The 17,294-nt window shown below is 49.9% G+C and overlaps 1 protein-coding gene across 1 annotated transcript in view; it reads left to right on the plus strand.

The window, feature by feature from the left end:
- The window catches only part of GTF3C1 (general transcription factor IIIC subunit 1), a 70,950-nt gene that overhangs the window by 9,084 nt on the left and 44,572 nt on the right, over positions 1-17,294 (plus strand). Inside the window, exons 4-6 of the mRNA XM_006746717.3 lie at positions 371-514; positions 2,556-2,652; positions 6,951-7,074. Of these exons, the coding sequence (XP_006746780.2) occupies positions 371-514; positions 2,556-2,652; positions 6,951-7,074 (365 nt within the window). The remainder of the gene's footprint in view (positions 1-370; positions 515-2,555; positions 2,653-6,950; positions 7,075-17,294) is intronic.

The raw sequence follows: 17,294 nt of genomic DNA on the forward strand, positions 1-17,294 counted from the left end.
ATCAGGCAAACTGGGATGTAGAGTGACCTTACTCATTGGCCACGGCAGGACTGGAGACCCATATTTGATGGCGTCTTCACTAACCCTCATCAATCATCACCCACCCCAGCCATCCCGTCCCGCTCCATTTCCCCAGGCCTCTACCCACATCTCCCATCCACCTCTGCTGGGGGCCTGGGGTGGGGGGCGCTCAGGCTGAGGCAGGCCTGTTCCTTTCAAGGCCATTGTCTCATGGCGACTGTTCCCTTGGAGAGGCTGGGTAGGAAGTGTGTGTCTTGAGCACTTAACATTCAAGTGAGAGGCCCTCTACTGTTGGGTGAAAGCCACCGGCAAAGCAAAATGACACAGCCACACACTTCCTCTCCTCCAGGGTTGATGCTGGGAAGCTCCACTATCACCGGAAAATTCTGAACAAAAACGGGCTCATTACGATGCAGTCACATGTGATCCGATTACCCACGGGAGCCCAGCAGCACTCAATTCTCCTCCTCCTGAATCGGTTTCATGTGGACAGGTAACAGCGTGCGGACACCAAAACACTTTGTTCCGGGGATATTTCAGCCGTGTGGATTAGACCTGTGTAAATTGGAGAGGCAAAATCACATAATGACTACAGCTTTTTAAGAAAGATACTTAGGTCTCTTTCTGATTATGAAAATAAGTCATGCTGATTTAGAAAATTTGGAGATTATACAGAAAAGGAGAAAAAAATCCTATAACCCCACACCCCGGCAATAGGAACTATTAACGTGTTGGTGAAATTTTGGGGGAGTGTAAAAAGAATAAGTCAAATTAGATTTGTTACAGTGGCAGAATGGAGATTGAATGGTTTCCAATTTAAAATTGGCATGTTTTTCCGACATGCAATTCTTAAAATCAGCCTGGATGGTGAGATGGGGAGGTTTCTGCTAAGTGAGTCCTATGCGTGATGTTGCTGTTTAGCTTTGTGTCCTAGTCCGGATGGTATAGCAAGGTGGTGAGATGTGCACACTATCAGAGAGTCCCTGGGAGTGAGTCTCTGACTCTTTGCTACTCCCTGTTGGGGTGACTGCCTGGCATAGGAATGGGGGAAAGAAGTGGTCCACCACCCTTTAGAGAGGCCTCAGCCTGCACTCCAGCACCTCGTGCCCTCTTTGATAGGGGAGGTGCAGTGAGCAGGGTGGGGAAGGGTCGAGCTCGTGAAGGACCTAGAATACGTGGCCCTTGGGTGAGTAAGCTGTGCCCCCGAGTGCGTGGCCACCAGTGCCCTGTAGTGGAGGGTAGGTAGTGTCACGGGAGACTTGAGGGGCAGTAGGCATTCCCCCTTCTCTGGGCCACGGAGAACAACTCTTGAGTCTCCCCTAGCCAAGTGACTGACGCCTGGGTGAACACTCAGGAGTCAGTGTAAGTTTTACAGTTTACAGTGCCCGCTACATAGCACTGGCCTGGACCCAAAGAAAGGACTTAATATACGTGTCTAGACAGACTATTGACTGGATTTCCAGGAGTCATGATGTCACTGTATTCCTGTCAAAATTCCAAATTTGTCTTCAAACCTGTGTTTTAGAATTCCTACATTAGAGAGAATCGTGCTTCGAGAATTTGCATTTTATTTATTTATCTTACTGTCCGTTGGCTAAATACCAGTATCAGCAGACCCCTCCCTGGTGTGTGGCCTGTGTCTACAGGGAATATAGGTGGCAGCCATGGGTGGCAGAGAGAACAATGGACTAAGTCATTTGTACTTGACTTGGGCAAAGTCACATGAGCTCTCTGAAGCATGGTTTCCTCTTCCGGAGCATGGCCACGACACAGTGCCCAGTACTAGTCCATGTACAGTAAACATCTGCACCTGCCTTTATTCATGCGTTGAGAGGCAGTCAAAGTGGAGACGTGGGCATCAACTCTGAATCCCATGCCTATGCCCTCCCTGCCCCCAGGCCTGCAGGCACTTAAAGCCAAGGTCACCTTCCCCAGGCACCCACAGTCCAGGAGCCTTCACTCTCTTCCATAGCTTCCTGGGTGGCCATTAGCTTGGAAGCAGTCATGATCCTACACAATGAAAATGGGGTAGAAGGTGGGGTCGCTCGTGCCAGGGAAGTCAAAGTAGAAGCCATACTTGAGGATCAGAGACATCAGGACGGCAAAGAGAGCCCTGGATGTGGACAAAGACCTAGGTTCACCTCTTGAGTCTGAGTTTTAGAAAAGCCCGTTCATGTCTTTATGAAATAATCCATTCCTTCACCAAGTGAATCGTACAGAAATATAGAAGGTGCTTCCTAAACTTTATGGTATTACAAAAATGTAAGGCGTTTTCAAGGATCACGACAGCTGCAGCCGAAGAGTCTAGTCTGTACGCTGTCACTGCTTAGGTGCCCTTGGCCGTGTGACTGAACCACTCAGAGCCACGGTCTCTGCCCCGCCAAGTGCGGAATGTGCCCGGACGATGGCTGAGACGTAGGACCAAGGTCGTCTGGTCTGGCATGTTGTCATTTAAGTCTTGCCTTGTCATCTTTAAAAAACAGGCGCTCTTTAGCAATAGGTTTGAAAAGAGAACTGTTTCGTGTTTCTCACAGGAGGAGCAAATACGACATCCTCATGGAGAAGCTCTCTGGTGTGCTGAGCACACGGAGTAACCAGATGGAGACCCTGGGCAGGCTGAGGGAAGAACTGGTGAGTGCCCGGGGACACCCGTGTGCTGGGCTGGAATGATCTGTGCCGCAGCCTGGACCTCCTTGTCCAGTATGGGTTAGATGACTGGCAGTTGGAAGCCGTTAATGGATTTGACTGCCTCTAATCTTGAAACAAGTGGGGTCTTCCTTAGTTTCACAGGATCAGAAAGTGCTCAGTCCTTTGTTGAAGGCCCATCCCCCCCCCCCCCCCACAGTTTGCTCTAGGACGTGCTGTACAAGTTCATGCGGACTGGGAGATCTGGGCATTTAGAGGTGCTGCCGTAAGCACACTTCTAATTCTGTCCCCCCTGGCTTGATACGGAAAAGGCATCGTTACTTTGCAGAGAGGCAGGTGAGATGGTGCAGGGAGAAAGCATGGACTGGCCACCTTGGTCTCTGGGCCCCTGGAGTAGAGACAGGGATGAAGGGGGAAGAGGAGGAAAGCATGGAGGTGCCTCTCGCTGTCTCCAGGCTGATGAGAACAGTCCTCGGCGGAAGCTAGGGAAGAGCCGGCATGGGAGAGGGGAGAGAAACATGGCCCTGGAAGTTAGACGGCAGAACTGAAAACCTAAAGTTTAAAGTCAGGCTGCTTGGGTCATAGTGATTAGTCCACAAAGGGACACGGTTTGGAGTCTCGATTATTGGCCCCAGGATAATCCTTGCTCCTCACCTTGTGCTGCATTGTGGGTGAAGCCCTAGTCTCTAATTCCATCGTAGAGGGAAAGGGGCCTCTTCTCTAATGCCAGGTCTACTACATGCCCAAGTCTCTTTAAAAGATTTTATTTATTGGGAAGTGTGGGTGGCTCAGTTGGTTAAGCATCTGCCTTTGGCTCAGGGTCATGATCCCAGGGTCCTGGGATCGAGTCCCATGTCCGGCTCCGCCTCCATGTGGAGGCTGCTTCTCCCTCTGCCTGCTGCTTCCCCTGCTTGTGGTTGCTCGCTTGCTCGCTCTTTGTCTCTCTGACAAATCAATAAATAAAATCAAAAAAAGATTTCATTTACTTTGTGTGTGTGAGCAGAGGGAGGGGCGGAGGGAGAGAATCCCAAGCAGACTCCCTGCTGAGCATGGAGCCCAACCCAGGGCTCTATCCCATGACCCTGAGATCCTGACCTGAGCTGAAATCAAGAGTTGGACACTTAACTGACTAAGCCACCAAGGCGCCCCATCCCAAGTCTCTTTAAAGCAGAGCTTATGAGGCTTATGGGTCAGATTTGGCCTACATGTTGTTAAAAGTACATTTGACCTAGCATTTTTTTTAAATTGAGATTTCACATAAAAATCTAAGTTTCCAGCTTCCTTTGAAATATCAGGGGCTCTGGCAAGCCCTGAGCCTGGCCTGCAGTCTCTCATGACAGTGGTCAGCTTGAGGCAGCTATGCAATGTCGTTGTTCCCCGCCCCCCCCCCACTCGGCCCCTTCCTTCCTGTCACCTCTCAGACAGCAGGCGCATGCCATTTGTCATTACACATGCACTGCTGTTTGTGGTAAGAGAGATTTTTCAGTATTTGAGTCTCTATCAAAAGTGGAAAATGAAAGGCCGATAAAGCTTCCTCAGGGACCCTAGTAGAAATTAAGAAAATTCCTACTTGCTTATGAAACAAATTCTGCCCACTCTGTTCCTTATATTTCTTGTCCAGCAGACATTGCAGAATGAAGCCCTCTGCCCAACTGGGTCACTCAGGCATGGGGAGAGCGGGCTAGTCTGGTCTCAGGTCAGCCCTGGGGACTAGCTCAGGAGAGTGCGTTGTTCCATTATTTATCCGGCAGGTACTTTGGTGAGCTTCTGCTCGGAGTCAGAACTGTGTGCTGCACCACCATGACAAAAGTTAGTGAGGGTGACAGGTCTCATGATCTAATGGAGCGGTGGCACCAGAGGGGCGGTTATGTGAACACACACTTAGGCTCGAAGCCTCTTTCAGAGGATGACGTCCGAGCTCCATGAGGGATGCACTTTCTTCAGAGAGCTGGAAGAAGCTTTAGAGAGCAAGTTCCGGTTGAGCGAGGCTTTGAAGATGAAGTGTTGCCCACGTGGACGAGAAATGGCATTTCAGGCCCGGGAAGGCGGCTGGAGTGGATGTGTAGGAGGTGCAGTAACCCAGCCACGGTGTGCTCAGGCGGGAGCCGCGGAGATGCGGCTGGGGAGGGCAGTTGGGGCCAGGTGAGAGAGGTCTAGAGCGCCAGGCCGAGGAGTTGGGTTGTGGCCTTCAGCCTCATAAGGTTGCAAGGAGAGAAGAATGTGACGGAAACGAACCGGGAGAAGGAAGAGAGATTGGAGGTGCAGGCGGGAGGTGGTTGCTGCTGCCTCAGGCCGGGCCCCAGGTGGCTGGCTGCTAGAATCCTTTGGGATGTCTCGATGTGGTGAGTGACTGAGGCCAGGATGCTGGGGGGAGGAGGGGGGGTGAATGAAAGAGGAGGAGTCTTGCTCTCGGGCCGGAGCGATTGCACCTCACTGAAATTGGACAGGGCTCAGGAGAGTGGGGAGCGGGCCTGCTTGTTTACTGCTGAAGCCCCACCAGGCGGACGGCCAGGGCCAGGCCCACGGTCGGCGCTCAGTAAATGTTTGTGGAACGAATGCCTGAATAAAGTAGGGAGTACAGAAAAAGGAACATGTTTGCGAGAGGACGAGGCGCATGACAATTTGACTTCAGGATTTATTGAATGTGAAGATCTTCTGGGACTTTTCACTTGGCGAGGTCTCACGGGCAACTGGAAATAGGGTCAGAGAGAGCTGAGCAGGACTTAGTGAATAATTAGCCAATCCATGAGGTTGATGCCATGAATATGGATGCTGTCTTTTTTGGGGAGTGGGGGAGGCTCACACTGCTCGTTTCCCTTTTTTGCTGGGCAGATTGTGTGAGTCCCTGATGGCAGCCCCCCAGAAGGTGGGACTGCATCATCCTCCCTCGCTTCGGATGGTCCAGGACTTAGGACCATATGTTAGGGGCTGGGGTTTGATGGATGAGCTTCCATAGGGTCTTTCCACGGTGCTGGGGGCACAGCTAGATTAACGACAGATCCCATTTGCAAGTCGGTGTGTTTGGATGAGCCATATGTGAGTCATCTGTATTTTTTTGATAGCCATATGTTCCCCTGCCCAAGGGCTGGAGCACTGGCGAGTCTGAGAGTTGATCACACATACGTGGCAGCCACAGCCCTCAGACATTTGCCCCCTCTCTCTCCCCCTGGGGTAAGAGGAAAGCCGTAAGACTCCACTGACAGCTCTTAGCGGTGAGGGCCTCCTGTGGTTCTGTCCACAGCTTACAGCAGCCGGAACTGGCCTCACGACTCCGCCGGTTACAAAGGCAAATGCCAGTAGCGGCCAGGATGGATTTATGAATGAATGCAATGGGCCAAGTATAAGAAATGGTTTTGCTCTCGGTATGGATTCGAGAAATACTTAATTTTCCTCCTGACTATTGTAAGAGAAGACAGCACATAACTGGTGACAGGTAGGGACTGACCTTTAGCCCCGACACGCAGGGGGCCCACGGGGCCACTCTTGAGTGGGCGTGCCTGTCCTGGCTCCCGCTGACGGCTGCAGATCCGCAGTTCCAGGATTTGTTGCCGGATTTTTTCCGAGTGAAGCCAGAACCTACTTTTTTTTTTTTTTTTTTTAATTTAAAATTTCACTTTTTAACGGCAAATAAATCACTTATTTTCACAAACGTGTGCTGGGAAAATGATGGCCTACGCTGGAAGCTGCTTGTTGGTGACCCCTGCAGTTAGGAGCACATAGCGTCATTTTGAACACATTGCCTCGCAGAGCTGTGAGTGGTAGGGTGCACGCACTCCTCATTTTGTGGAAACTTCACTGATAAACTGTTTTTTTACACTCCATTTTTTTTCTATTTGTTCCATTGCCCCGGGGAGCTGTGTGCGTGCTCTGTGAGAGTGTGTGCGCGTGCGCACGTGTGTGTTAATGGCACACTTTGATGGTTAGAAAACCAAACACTGAAAAAGTACACAGTGAAAAGCTGCCTTCTTGCTCTGCCCCCCCCCCCCCCCCAATCTGCTTCACTCCCATCCCTATGTATCCTTTCAGGATCTTTGAGCAAATAAATCTCTTCCCCGCTCTTGTAATAGAAACCATTTATAGAATCGTTTATTTAGTGCTCTGGACTTTGTTTTGCTTCCTTGACAACAGAGCTTGGAGTCTTTCCTCCTCAGCCCCTCCGGTGTTTCCTCGTTCAAGAGAATCTAGCCGACTCAGGTCCTGAACTTGGGTTCATGGACGTGACTGTAGTGGTCGCAAACGCCCCACCCGCATCTGATGGCAGCTGTCACATTGTGTTTTGGCAGGGGCTGTGCGAAAGGACGTTCAAGCGGTTGTACCAGTACATGCTGAACGCTGGCCTTGCGAAGGTGGTGTCCCTCCCCTTGCAAGAGATCCACCCGGAGTGTGGGCCTTGTAAGACAAAGAAAGGTAAAGGCCGTCTCAGCCTCTGTCCCCTGGGCTGTGCAGACAGCTTTCACTTCTCCCTTCCAAGTCCCAGCCTTTCTCTCTTCCCACATTCAGCCTTGCGGTGGGCCCATTTCACGTTTGTTCAACTCTTCATTCCTCAGCGCCTCTCTTAGGATCTCCTATAGCGAAAGTGCTCGGGGAATGTTCCGCTGAATGAAAGTAATCCTAAGTGCCCGCACGCGTCTCTCTGTAGCTGTCCCTCCAACATCGCAGCTTCGTGGTGTCCAAAACCAAGTTCGTCTTTTCCTTCTTACACTAAACCACTCTTCTTTCCGGCATTTTGAAAGTACCGCAGCTGTGTTGCATGATCTCGATATTCTGTAGCCCTTGCAAGGTACGTGGTAGTATCACCTTTTACATACAAGAAAATTGAAGTTAAAGAGATGCGAAATCATTTACATAAGGCTGAGCAATCAGTAAGTGACAGATGTGGGATTTGAACCTTCCAGGAAAGTTCAACTGAGGACCATAGACTGTAAAACTTTAAAAACCTTCCTTAGTCCTTTATTTTTCTCTATTTGTGATTTTTTTTTTTTTAATGCCATGCTGTTCCTGACCAACCGAAGTCATTTAAAAAATTGAGGTCAGAGCTTTCAGTAGAAGATGATAGACGGGATATATGCGTATATCCGCACTTTTCCCAAACTCTTCCCTAGTGATGACAAGGGATATAAAAGGAATCAACCTGCAGGTACAAAGAGACCAGGACAGAAATGACAGCAGAGAGTTGTCATCAGGATTCAGATAGTAACAGACTGAGCAGCCTGGGGAAGCTTAATGCCAGCGAAGGGCAATAGCCAACAATTGATGCCTCAAAACCTGAAATAAACGAAGAATGTGGGGATTCCAGGTACCTTTGAGCACAAGTTTGGATGGCGCGAGAGACAAGCAGGTTGGTTGGCAGTGTGTATGAGAAGCTGCTGCTTCCCCAGGTCCTCTCCCCTACTTTGCATAGCCAGGTAAGAAGCCCTTTCCCACAAAAGTCTGGCCTTCTCTACTTCTTTCAAGATAAGATGCATTGGAAGCTTTCTGGATTCACAGACCCAGCTGGGGACAGGGTGGCATGCTGAAAATGGGGACACTGAAAACGGGAGGGTCCTCTCACTGTGGTTCCAAATTTGGCTCCTGAACAGTGGTAGTGAGGTTGGAGGCTGCTTTTCTGTAGAAACTGACCAGTCCAAGAGAAGAGTCTTCTAGATACTAAAGTTTATGGGTATCCCAACAAAACAGCTGGCCCCTGGCCCGCTCACCCTACACGGAAGCCCACACAATGGCTCCCTCCCCCTCCCCCTGCACAACACCCAAAACGCAGGCTTTGGGCAGCAATTTAATGCTTCACCAAACGAGAGCTCTAATAGGAATGTAACAGAAACAAACATAGGAAATAGAAACAAAGTGAGGAGCAGAGGAAAACCTGAAAGAACTGGCAGAGAGAAGACATTGCATCCATGAAAACACAGCGAGAAGCTCTAAAGGAGGGATGTGCAGAAAATAAAAAAGAGCTCTTGGAAATAGAAGAAATATGACTATTGCAATAAAAGATTTAGCAGAAGGGAAGGTAGTGAGATAAAGTAGAGAAGAATCTCTCAGAAAAACTCAAAAGAGGTGAGAACAGAGCTAAGTTGAAAATAAGACGCTAAGCCTAGAAAGTCCAACATTTGCACAAGGGGCTTGGGGAGAGACAGACCGTGTGCAGAGGAAGAGAGGAGACAATGAGGAATGACACAAGCGATTCTCCCACATCTGTAGGACGTAAGTTCTAGAGCAAAAGGCGGCCCATCAGGTGCCTAGCACGAAGAACACACAGAACCCCACACCAAAACCCAACATCTTGGGACTTCAGAAACCTGGAGCAAAGGAGCCTCCAAAGAGGAGACAGCAGACTTCCTGGTAGTAAAAGCTGGGTGGTCTTGAAGCAGCACTTTTATTTTAAAAGGAATGGACTTTCTATCTGGAGCGCTCTTTTCAGCTTTTGCCTTGATCCACTGTGAGAATGCGGGGATTTCCATACGTGCAGATCTGAAACAGTTCATCTCCCATCTCCCGTGTTCCCTTTCAGGAAGCTGCAGGAGGATGTAGACCATTGAACAGCAGACTGAAACGAGGCGGGAAAAGTGGGGTCTGGGTCGTGGGGGAGACCAGGAAAAATGTGGGGAGATGGTGAAGGGAAATCACGTGACAGGCACCGCGGCAACCCGTCCACACGGGAGCAGGGCAAGAGGGCTCTGGAGGGATGGAAGTCCGTGCGAAGGATCAGCTGCCTACTGAGTATGAATGTGTTTAGAGAAGGCTGTAGGTCAGCAGAGAGTCTGTGTGTGAATTAGTGACAGGTACACACAAAACCAAGCCAATGGGAAAAAACGAAGTTACTAACGCCAAAGAAAACCAAAAGGGGTACAAGAAAAGAAGGTCAGGGCCTGTATGCTTGACTTTCTGGGCATAGGAAACAACCTAAGGAGGCCGGCTTCGTTACCACAGCTCAGGAGAGAGTGTGCTGAAGGGGGACAGACCACGGCCTGCCCAGTGAGTGGCTCGGTGTGTACGGGGGGTCCGCAGTGATGTTTGTCGAGTGACTGTGAACTGCCAGTCTGAGGGGCTCTGTCTCGTCCTTCACCTCCGCGTCTGGCTTCCCCGTGTCTGAGCAAGTTTATGGAGGAGACATTAACACAACAGGTGAATAAGCCAAGGAAGGTCCCCCCCGGGGGTCGGGAAAGCCCCTAGAGGGGACCTCACCTTGGAGTCCGTTCAGTGCCAAGGGCACGTGTGACTGGTCAAATGCCTGGAATCCCTCCAGAAAGGCGGCCCCAGCCTTGTCAGTAGAAAGAAAACCAGGAAGTACTGCCGGGTCCTGTGGCAGGGAGAAGAGTCCCAGAGGTGTCCTGGGGACTTCTGGGGTCTGTTAATCATTTTTATTTCCTAATTTATTGGAAGGAAGACAGTAAAAATAAACAGACTGGAATGGTTTTATTTTTAAAGAGAAACTATGAAGGAAATGCCCTTAAGGAACCTTTCTTGCTGGGCAGGTAGCCACAGAGCGAAGCTTCTACCAGGCTTGGGGTCCCTGGATATTCAAGCCAGCCCCTTGCAACTAAGACACCAACCAGAGTGAACTTTGATGTAAGACAGCCCTGGGTCCGAATTCTCACTTCCTGTCGGGTGACCTTCCGCAAGTTTTGGCCCCTCTCCGCCTCAGCAGGATTATCTGGGGATGATAACGCAACTTTGCAGAGTGTCGTGTGGGCTTACAGAAGACAGCGGACGCAGCAGGGGCCACAGATTGGCATGGTCACATGGAGGAATGTATTTGGCTTGGCTCACGGTGTTTATTTTCATTGAATTCATTGCTGGGCATTTAAAAATCAGAAATCGTACCTAAAAGTCAGCCTTTCAGCTTCCCTGCAAAAAATGAAATTAGGCAACATTAAACTGCATTTCTTTAATAGCCATCGGCCAGGCAGAGAGATGCTGCCTCCTTTCTACGGGGCCCACCTTCCCCATCCCCCCAGGACGCCCTGCCTCCAGCTGTGTCGCCCATCGCCGGCTTTACTCTGGTGTGTCCATGTCACACAGAGAGTGGTCCCCATTTTCTCAAGGCCAGGTGCTGGGAGGAGAAGCCCCTGAGACTGACAACTGATGATCGTGATGGCTTTAACTCCTTAACGTGGGGTTAAGTGGGCAGAACCCGAAGACAGTGACCATCAGAAGTTTTAGATTGTCACACAGCAGCACGGTGAGCCCGTTCTGACTGTTCAGGAGGCTCCTCTCATTCCGGCATGGTCTTGTTACCCACCTCCTGCTGCTCAGGCTCATCGGCTGGGTTCCCCTCACTCCTTGTGTCACACTGTGACTCGGGTATTTATAGCTGTGTGACTTGTTTCCAGCTAGGTCGGGAGCTCCTTGAGAGTGGTGGCCTCGCCCCTCACGTACTTTTATCCTTGAGGCCTTTTCAGTATCTGCTCAGAACAGAGTAGGTGCTAAGTAAATGCTTAGCAAATTTAATTGAATTAGGCACCACTTCAGTTCCTCTCCTTGTGCAGGAGAAAAGGGATGAAGGCGCAGTTTTAGTCTTTTTTGCCTTGTGCTTTATCATCCCAGTTTAGAGAATTAACATAAACCTTCCCTCTAAGGCATTATAGAGCAGACAAGACTTAAATAATAAATAAAGATGATGGATTACTTCATGTAAATTTACAGGTGTGCCTGGATATATACGAGTTGTTTCTAAAAGCTGTATATAAAGAGTTTGGATTTGGGCATATTTCAAGTATATTACAGGAAGATGCAGTGATCTGCTTTGCAAAAAGAAAAAAGAAAAAGGAAAAGAGCCTTGGTAATGAAAACAGTCACCCTGAACTGATCTGTTTTGCAAAATTTGGATTATATTCTTCAAGTGTTTACTAGTCATACTGTGTATTCATTTGGGCTGAGAACAGAAGGGAAGAGAAATAGAAGTTAACTTTGTGATTCTTCTGAAAATGAGGGCCAACTGGAAGCAGGTAACAGAAGTTGTATTCCCTGGGGCCAATGATGGACACACGCAGCCCGCAGGTTGTCCAGGGTCAGGCCAGCACGTCCAGCACTGAAAAGGATGGGGAAGGGGTCCGAGCTCCTGTATTCCCCTGTTTATGATGTAGACTCTCCCCATTGCTATTAACTCATGATCCTTAAAAAGAAAGAACAAATTCAACAAGATTACAGGACACAAGGTCAATATACAAAATTCAGTTTTATTAACAATCTGAAAACAAAATTAAGAAAACAGTTCTCCTGTTAGCATCACAAAGAATACAATATTTAGGAATGATATATCCAAGCAAGAGTATAAAACATATAATCTGAGAACTACAGAACATTGTTGACAGAAATGTAAGATCTAAGCAAATGGGAACATCCCTTGTTCATGGACCTGGAGATTTATTTATTTTTTAAGATTTTATTTATTTGAGAGGAAGAGAGCGTGAGCGGGGGTGGGGGGAGGAGCAGAGGGAGAAGCAGACTCGCCGCTGAGCAGGGAGCCCAACGTGGGGCTCAGTCCCAGGATCCTGAGATCCTGACCTGAGCCAAAGGCAGACGCTTAACCGACTGGGCCACCCAGCCTCTCTGGATCTGGAGATTTAATGTAGTTAAGATGGCAGCACTCCCTAGACTGGGAGAATCCCAGGGGCCTTGTGTATAGACACTGACAAGCTAATTCTAAAGTTCATATGGAATTGCAGGGTACCCAGAAAGTTAAAGCAATCCTGGGAAACAAGAATAAAGTATTGTATTGTAGGAAGACTTAAAACTTCCCAGTTTTGAAACTACTGCAAAGCAATAATAAGCCAGTATGGTAGGGGCACAAGGATAGACCGATCAAGGAGTAGACTTGAGAGTCCAGATGTACACCCACATGCCGGCGGTCAGCTGATTTTCAACAAGGGAGCCAAGACCGTCCAACGGAGAAAGAAGCCAGTCACAAAAGGCTATTGCTGTAGGATCCGTTTAGAGGAAAATCCAGAGTGGGGAATCTAGAAGTAGATTAGTGTTTGGGGCCGGGATGGGGGCACCCAGGGTGCCAGCTACCAGATCTGAGGTGGGGAAGATGTTCATATTGGACTGGTGACCGACGCACCTACCTGGGGAAACACTAAACCATGGATGCGTGCTGTGCACGAGGTGAATGGTGCGGAATGTGAATCATAACCAGTAAAGCTATTAAAAGTGAACACCAAGAGGGCGCCTGGGTGGCTCAGTTGGTTAAGCGACTGCCTTCGGCTCAGGTCATGATCCTGGAGTCCTGCATCGGGCTCCCTGCTCGGCGGGGAGTCTGCTTCTCCCTCTGACCCTCCCCACTCTCATGCTCTCTCTATCTCATTCTCTCTCTCAAATAAATAAATAAAATCTTAAAAAAAAAAAATGGAAACGGGGCGCCTGGGTGGCTCAGTCGGTTAAGCGACTGCCTTCGGCTCAGGTCATGATCCTGGAGTCCCGGGATCGAGTCCCGCATCGGGCTCCCTGCTCGGCGGGGAGCCTGCTTCTCCCTCTGACCCTCCTCCCTCTCATGCTCTCTGTCTCTCATTCTCTCTCTCGCAAATAAATAAAATCTTAAAAAAAAAATGAACACCAAGAAACACTTGTAACAGGGTACAGCAAACTAAATTAAGGTCATTAAAATGGCAAAAAGCGACATTTGAAAAGTTATAGTAGGATTAAAGTATACAAGCTCAGGAAAAAGAAATGAGCCGTATCAAGGAGGATTAAAACACAATAAAATAAAGGTTTGAAAGAGCTTTGAAACCAGGAGAGTAGAATTAAAAAGAATGAAGATCAGAAACACAAAAAGGGTAAAGGGTGAACATAAACATGAAAAGAATAGAAAAAGATTGTCAGAGCTGAGTTTAAGGCCTAGAAAATTAGTGGCGGCGTGGGGGGGGGGGGGGTTGGAACCAGTAAAATCAGTTAAAAATAGCAAGATCTCTTTCAGTTAAAAGTGGTAAAGTTGATAAAGGATGCCAGCTCAAAAATGAAGGGGAATTACTCTCTATTTAAGACAAATAAAAGAAACAGACATTTTAATATGGCAAAAAAAAGCTATTAGAGGCAAGCACCTAAAAGGTAGAATAAGGAGTAAGATCCTCCATGGCGTTAATTCCAGACCTTGAGTCATGTCACGCAGGGCCCCAGGCAGCCCTCCCGCTCCCGAGGGTCTCAGTACCTGGGGACAGGGTCCTTGCTGGGAAATAGTCCTTTCCTTGTGGCTCCTCTGCGGCTCTCCCCAGGAGGGAACCCGTCCTTAAGCCTGCTGTGACCTTAAGGGAACGTCGCTCGACCTCCCTGAGCAGGAGAACAGGCCCGTCCCAGCTGCCAGCTGCGCTGTGGGAGGTGCAGGCGAGCGGCAAGGGCGAGGGGCGTGGGGCCGGGGGGGGGGGGGGCAGGTATTCTGCAGAGTTGGGCGGGGACAGGTGGCAGTAGGTGTGCCACACACAAGACGGGTGGGGAGGGCCTGGCGAGGTTGCCCTCGGGCTTGGAAGAGGCCAGCGCAGGGACGGGTGAGTGCGTGCCCGGCCTCCCAGGTGACCAGCTGGCCACAGGTTGGCAGGGGGCCAGTAAAGTGACAGATGTGTCCGTGCTGGGCGCCGCTCCATTCTTAACCGGTGCCTGGCTCATTGTCCTCAAGAATGGTTCGCTGCTGTCATGCTCAGCCCAGCACAGTTTCCACCAGCCCTTTCCTTCTGTGGGTCTCTAAGAACTTTCAGGGACCTGAACGAGTCAGTCCCTGACTGAGCCCAAGGGTTTGGGAGGTGGTTCTTGCACTGGGTATTTAATGGTGGCTCTGGAACTCTCGGCCGGCCGAGATCATTTCTCCAGTGTCCTAAAGCTTGTGAGCCCTCTTGTATGGACATGATTTGTCAGCACCCTTGTTACCTTGTACAGTTAGCAAGGGGAACTTAGGTTCCATGGGCTTATCTTAGGCCATGAGAAAGAGGAAGGCACCAGGGGAGATTCTGCCGTTTTGTTAGGTCATTTTGTGGACAGTCTTGGAACCCAGGGAGAGGTGGAAAAGCCATCCAGATAATATGCCAGGTTCTGTGCCAAGTGTTAGTGCTTGATTCTGATCCTTTGGGCTACCCCATCAAGTGGGCGCTCTTCTTCTCCTTCCCTCCACTGATAAGAAAACCAAAGCACAGATCCCTTGCTTCAGGTCATAGAGCAAGGAAGGGCCGGTGTGGAGGTTTGAGCACAGAAGGTGTGAGTCTCTAGCCAGGGCCCTCTTTACCTCCATCAGAGAAGGAAGGGGCAGAACTGATGAGCCGAGGGGGCTGGTCGATGAGCGCCTGGGGCCTGAGCAGGGGCAGGGGCTGAAGGTGGGGCCAGCCTAGGACAGCTGTCCCAGGGGCAGGGGAGTCGGAAGATGTGGGCTCCCCCTGCCAGCCTTCTCTCCAGTCCATCTTCCACGTCCACCACAGAAATAACTTCAAGTCGTGCCTATGGAATAAAGGCAAACCGGGCTACAGAATAAAAAATACAAGATTCATTGCTTGGCCTCTAAAACTTCAACAGTCGGCCTTCCCCTTCATCCCCACCCTCCCACCAGCCTTTGCCCGCGTCTGCCTAGTCGATTCCCATGTGTCCTCTAGCATCCTCCTCCAGAGTCCCCCCTCTCAAGCTTCCCCTGCCTAGGCCCGCGTGCCGCCTCATTTCCCAGCACTTCTTGCCAGTAGAGCCAAGCCTCCTGGCTCCTTTCTCTGTAATCAGGGAGCATTTAGTGTGCTTAGTTCGTGAGGCTGAGCACCTTGCCTGCATTCACTCTTCTGGTCCTTCCCAGCAGGTGAGTCCAGCCCTGCTGTTAGGATTATGCCCATTTTACAGAGGAGGAGCCTGAGGCTCAGAACGCTTAGCCGATTGCCCATGGTAGAGCCAGAACTCAAACCCTGGCTTGTGTGAAACCCAAGCCAACTGCTCACCTCCTCTCCCCTCCCCTCCTCTCTCTCAGACACCACCCTTTGCAGGGCAGGAACCCTGTCTTCTTCATCTTTATGTGTTCCAGGCCCAACACAGAACAAATGCTTGAAATGGAAGTAGAGGCCCCACGCAATCTGATATTTTCAGCCCCGGTGATGAGGTATGACCTTTGATCCTCAAGAACTTGAATTTTCCAAGGTTGCAGTAATGACCATGGTAATGATAAGAACAGGAGCGAGCGCTGCCTATTGAGCATGCTTGTTCGCCAGGCGCCACAGTACTGAGCACTCTGAGGAAGATACTGTTCCCGTCCCCATTTTCTAGCTGAACTCACTTAGCCGTGGTTATCCAGTTGGTAGGTGGCAAGGGCAGGTTCTCACCAGAGACGCTCCAGAGCCCCTATTTCTTTCTTTTTTAAGATTTATTTATTTATTTTAGAGAGAGAGCAGGGGGAGGGGCTGAGGGAGAGGGAGAAAGAAACCTTAGCAGACTCCATGCTGAGCGTGGAGCCCGATGCAGGGCCCCATCTCTTAGCCCTGAGATCATGACCTGAGCAAACCGACTGTGCCGCCCAGGGGTCCCCAGAGCCCAGATTTCTAACTGGTTCTATCACCCTGGGGTATGGGCTGCAGCACCCTCCCTCATTGGGAGTACAACCCTGAATTCCGTGTGTCTAGCAGTTACCGAAGGCTGTTTTCTCCTTAGAATGTCCCATGGGCTGTTTTCTCATTTCAGTTTCCAGACTACCTGAATGATGCCCTGGCACGGACCATCCTAGGCTCATCCAGGGGTGTGGGGGGGGGGGGCGGGGCAGGACGGGAGTGTACACTGAGTATACATATATACATAATATGAATATACATAACCTCTCCCTGGCTTACCAGTAGGACTGTCCCTTTGTTGGTGACTTCCAAGAGTGAGTCTGCCATGGTGCTCATTTGTTCCCGTCCTGTTTTTGTTCTCTCCTCTCCTGGGTTCATCACATGGAGAGCCCCAGTCTGCTAGGTGGCCAGGTGAGATCTTGGTTGGGAATGTGAGAAACACAGGCTGTTGGTCCCACTTCACAGCAGCTCAGGATTTCCATTTACAGGGAATGGTGTTTTCTGGTAGAAATTGGGAGTTGCAGCCCTGCCAGGTGGCCCAGTGTGGGAGAAAGGCCACTTTCTAGGTCTGAGACATCCATTAGGTCACTTGACCCCTCTGAGCCTGCTTTCCTTTTTCATGGAGAGGATGGTGGTAGTCATGTGCAGATTCTGCACGATGATTAAAACAGCTTCTGCAACTACCTAACACAGTGCCTGGTGCATCCTAGGTGCTCAGGAAGGATTCACTCCTTCCCCTCTTCCTTTCTGGGTCTTCAGAATGTTGAAATGAAGCCATTCTTCCTTCATGCCATGGCGAGCCCATTCTGGATCTTTGACACAAAAGTACTGTGTGCTTGGTTTGTGTGAAACTGTGGACATTAGTGCACACTGTATATTTTTTTAATTTTTTTTTTTAAGATTTTATTTATTTGAGAGAGTGAGTGAGAGAGAGCACGAGAGGGAGGAGGGTCAGAGGGACAAGGAGGCTCCCTGCTGAGCAGGGAGCCCGATGCAGGGCTGGATCCCAGGACCCTGGAATCATGACCTGAGCCGAAGGCAGATGCTTAACCGACTGAGCCAACCAGCTGCCCCTTTAAGATGCCGAGAACGTGTGCAGTGATCTGGTTGGTTCTCTCTTGCCTTTTGTTCCTGGAA

Source organism: Leptonychotes weddellii, chromosome 5 (assembly GCF_054177405.1).
Source record: "Leptonychotes weddellii isolate Sample4059 chromosome 5, ASM5417740v2, whole genome shotgun sequence".
Taxonomy (NCBI): domain Eukaryota; kingdom Metazoa; phylum Chordata; class Mammalia; order Carnivora; family Phocidae; genus Leptonychotes; species Leptonychotes weddellii.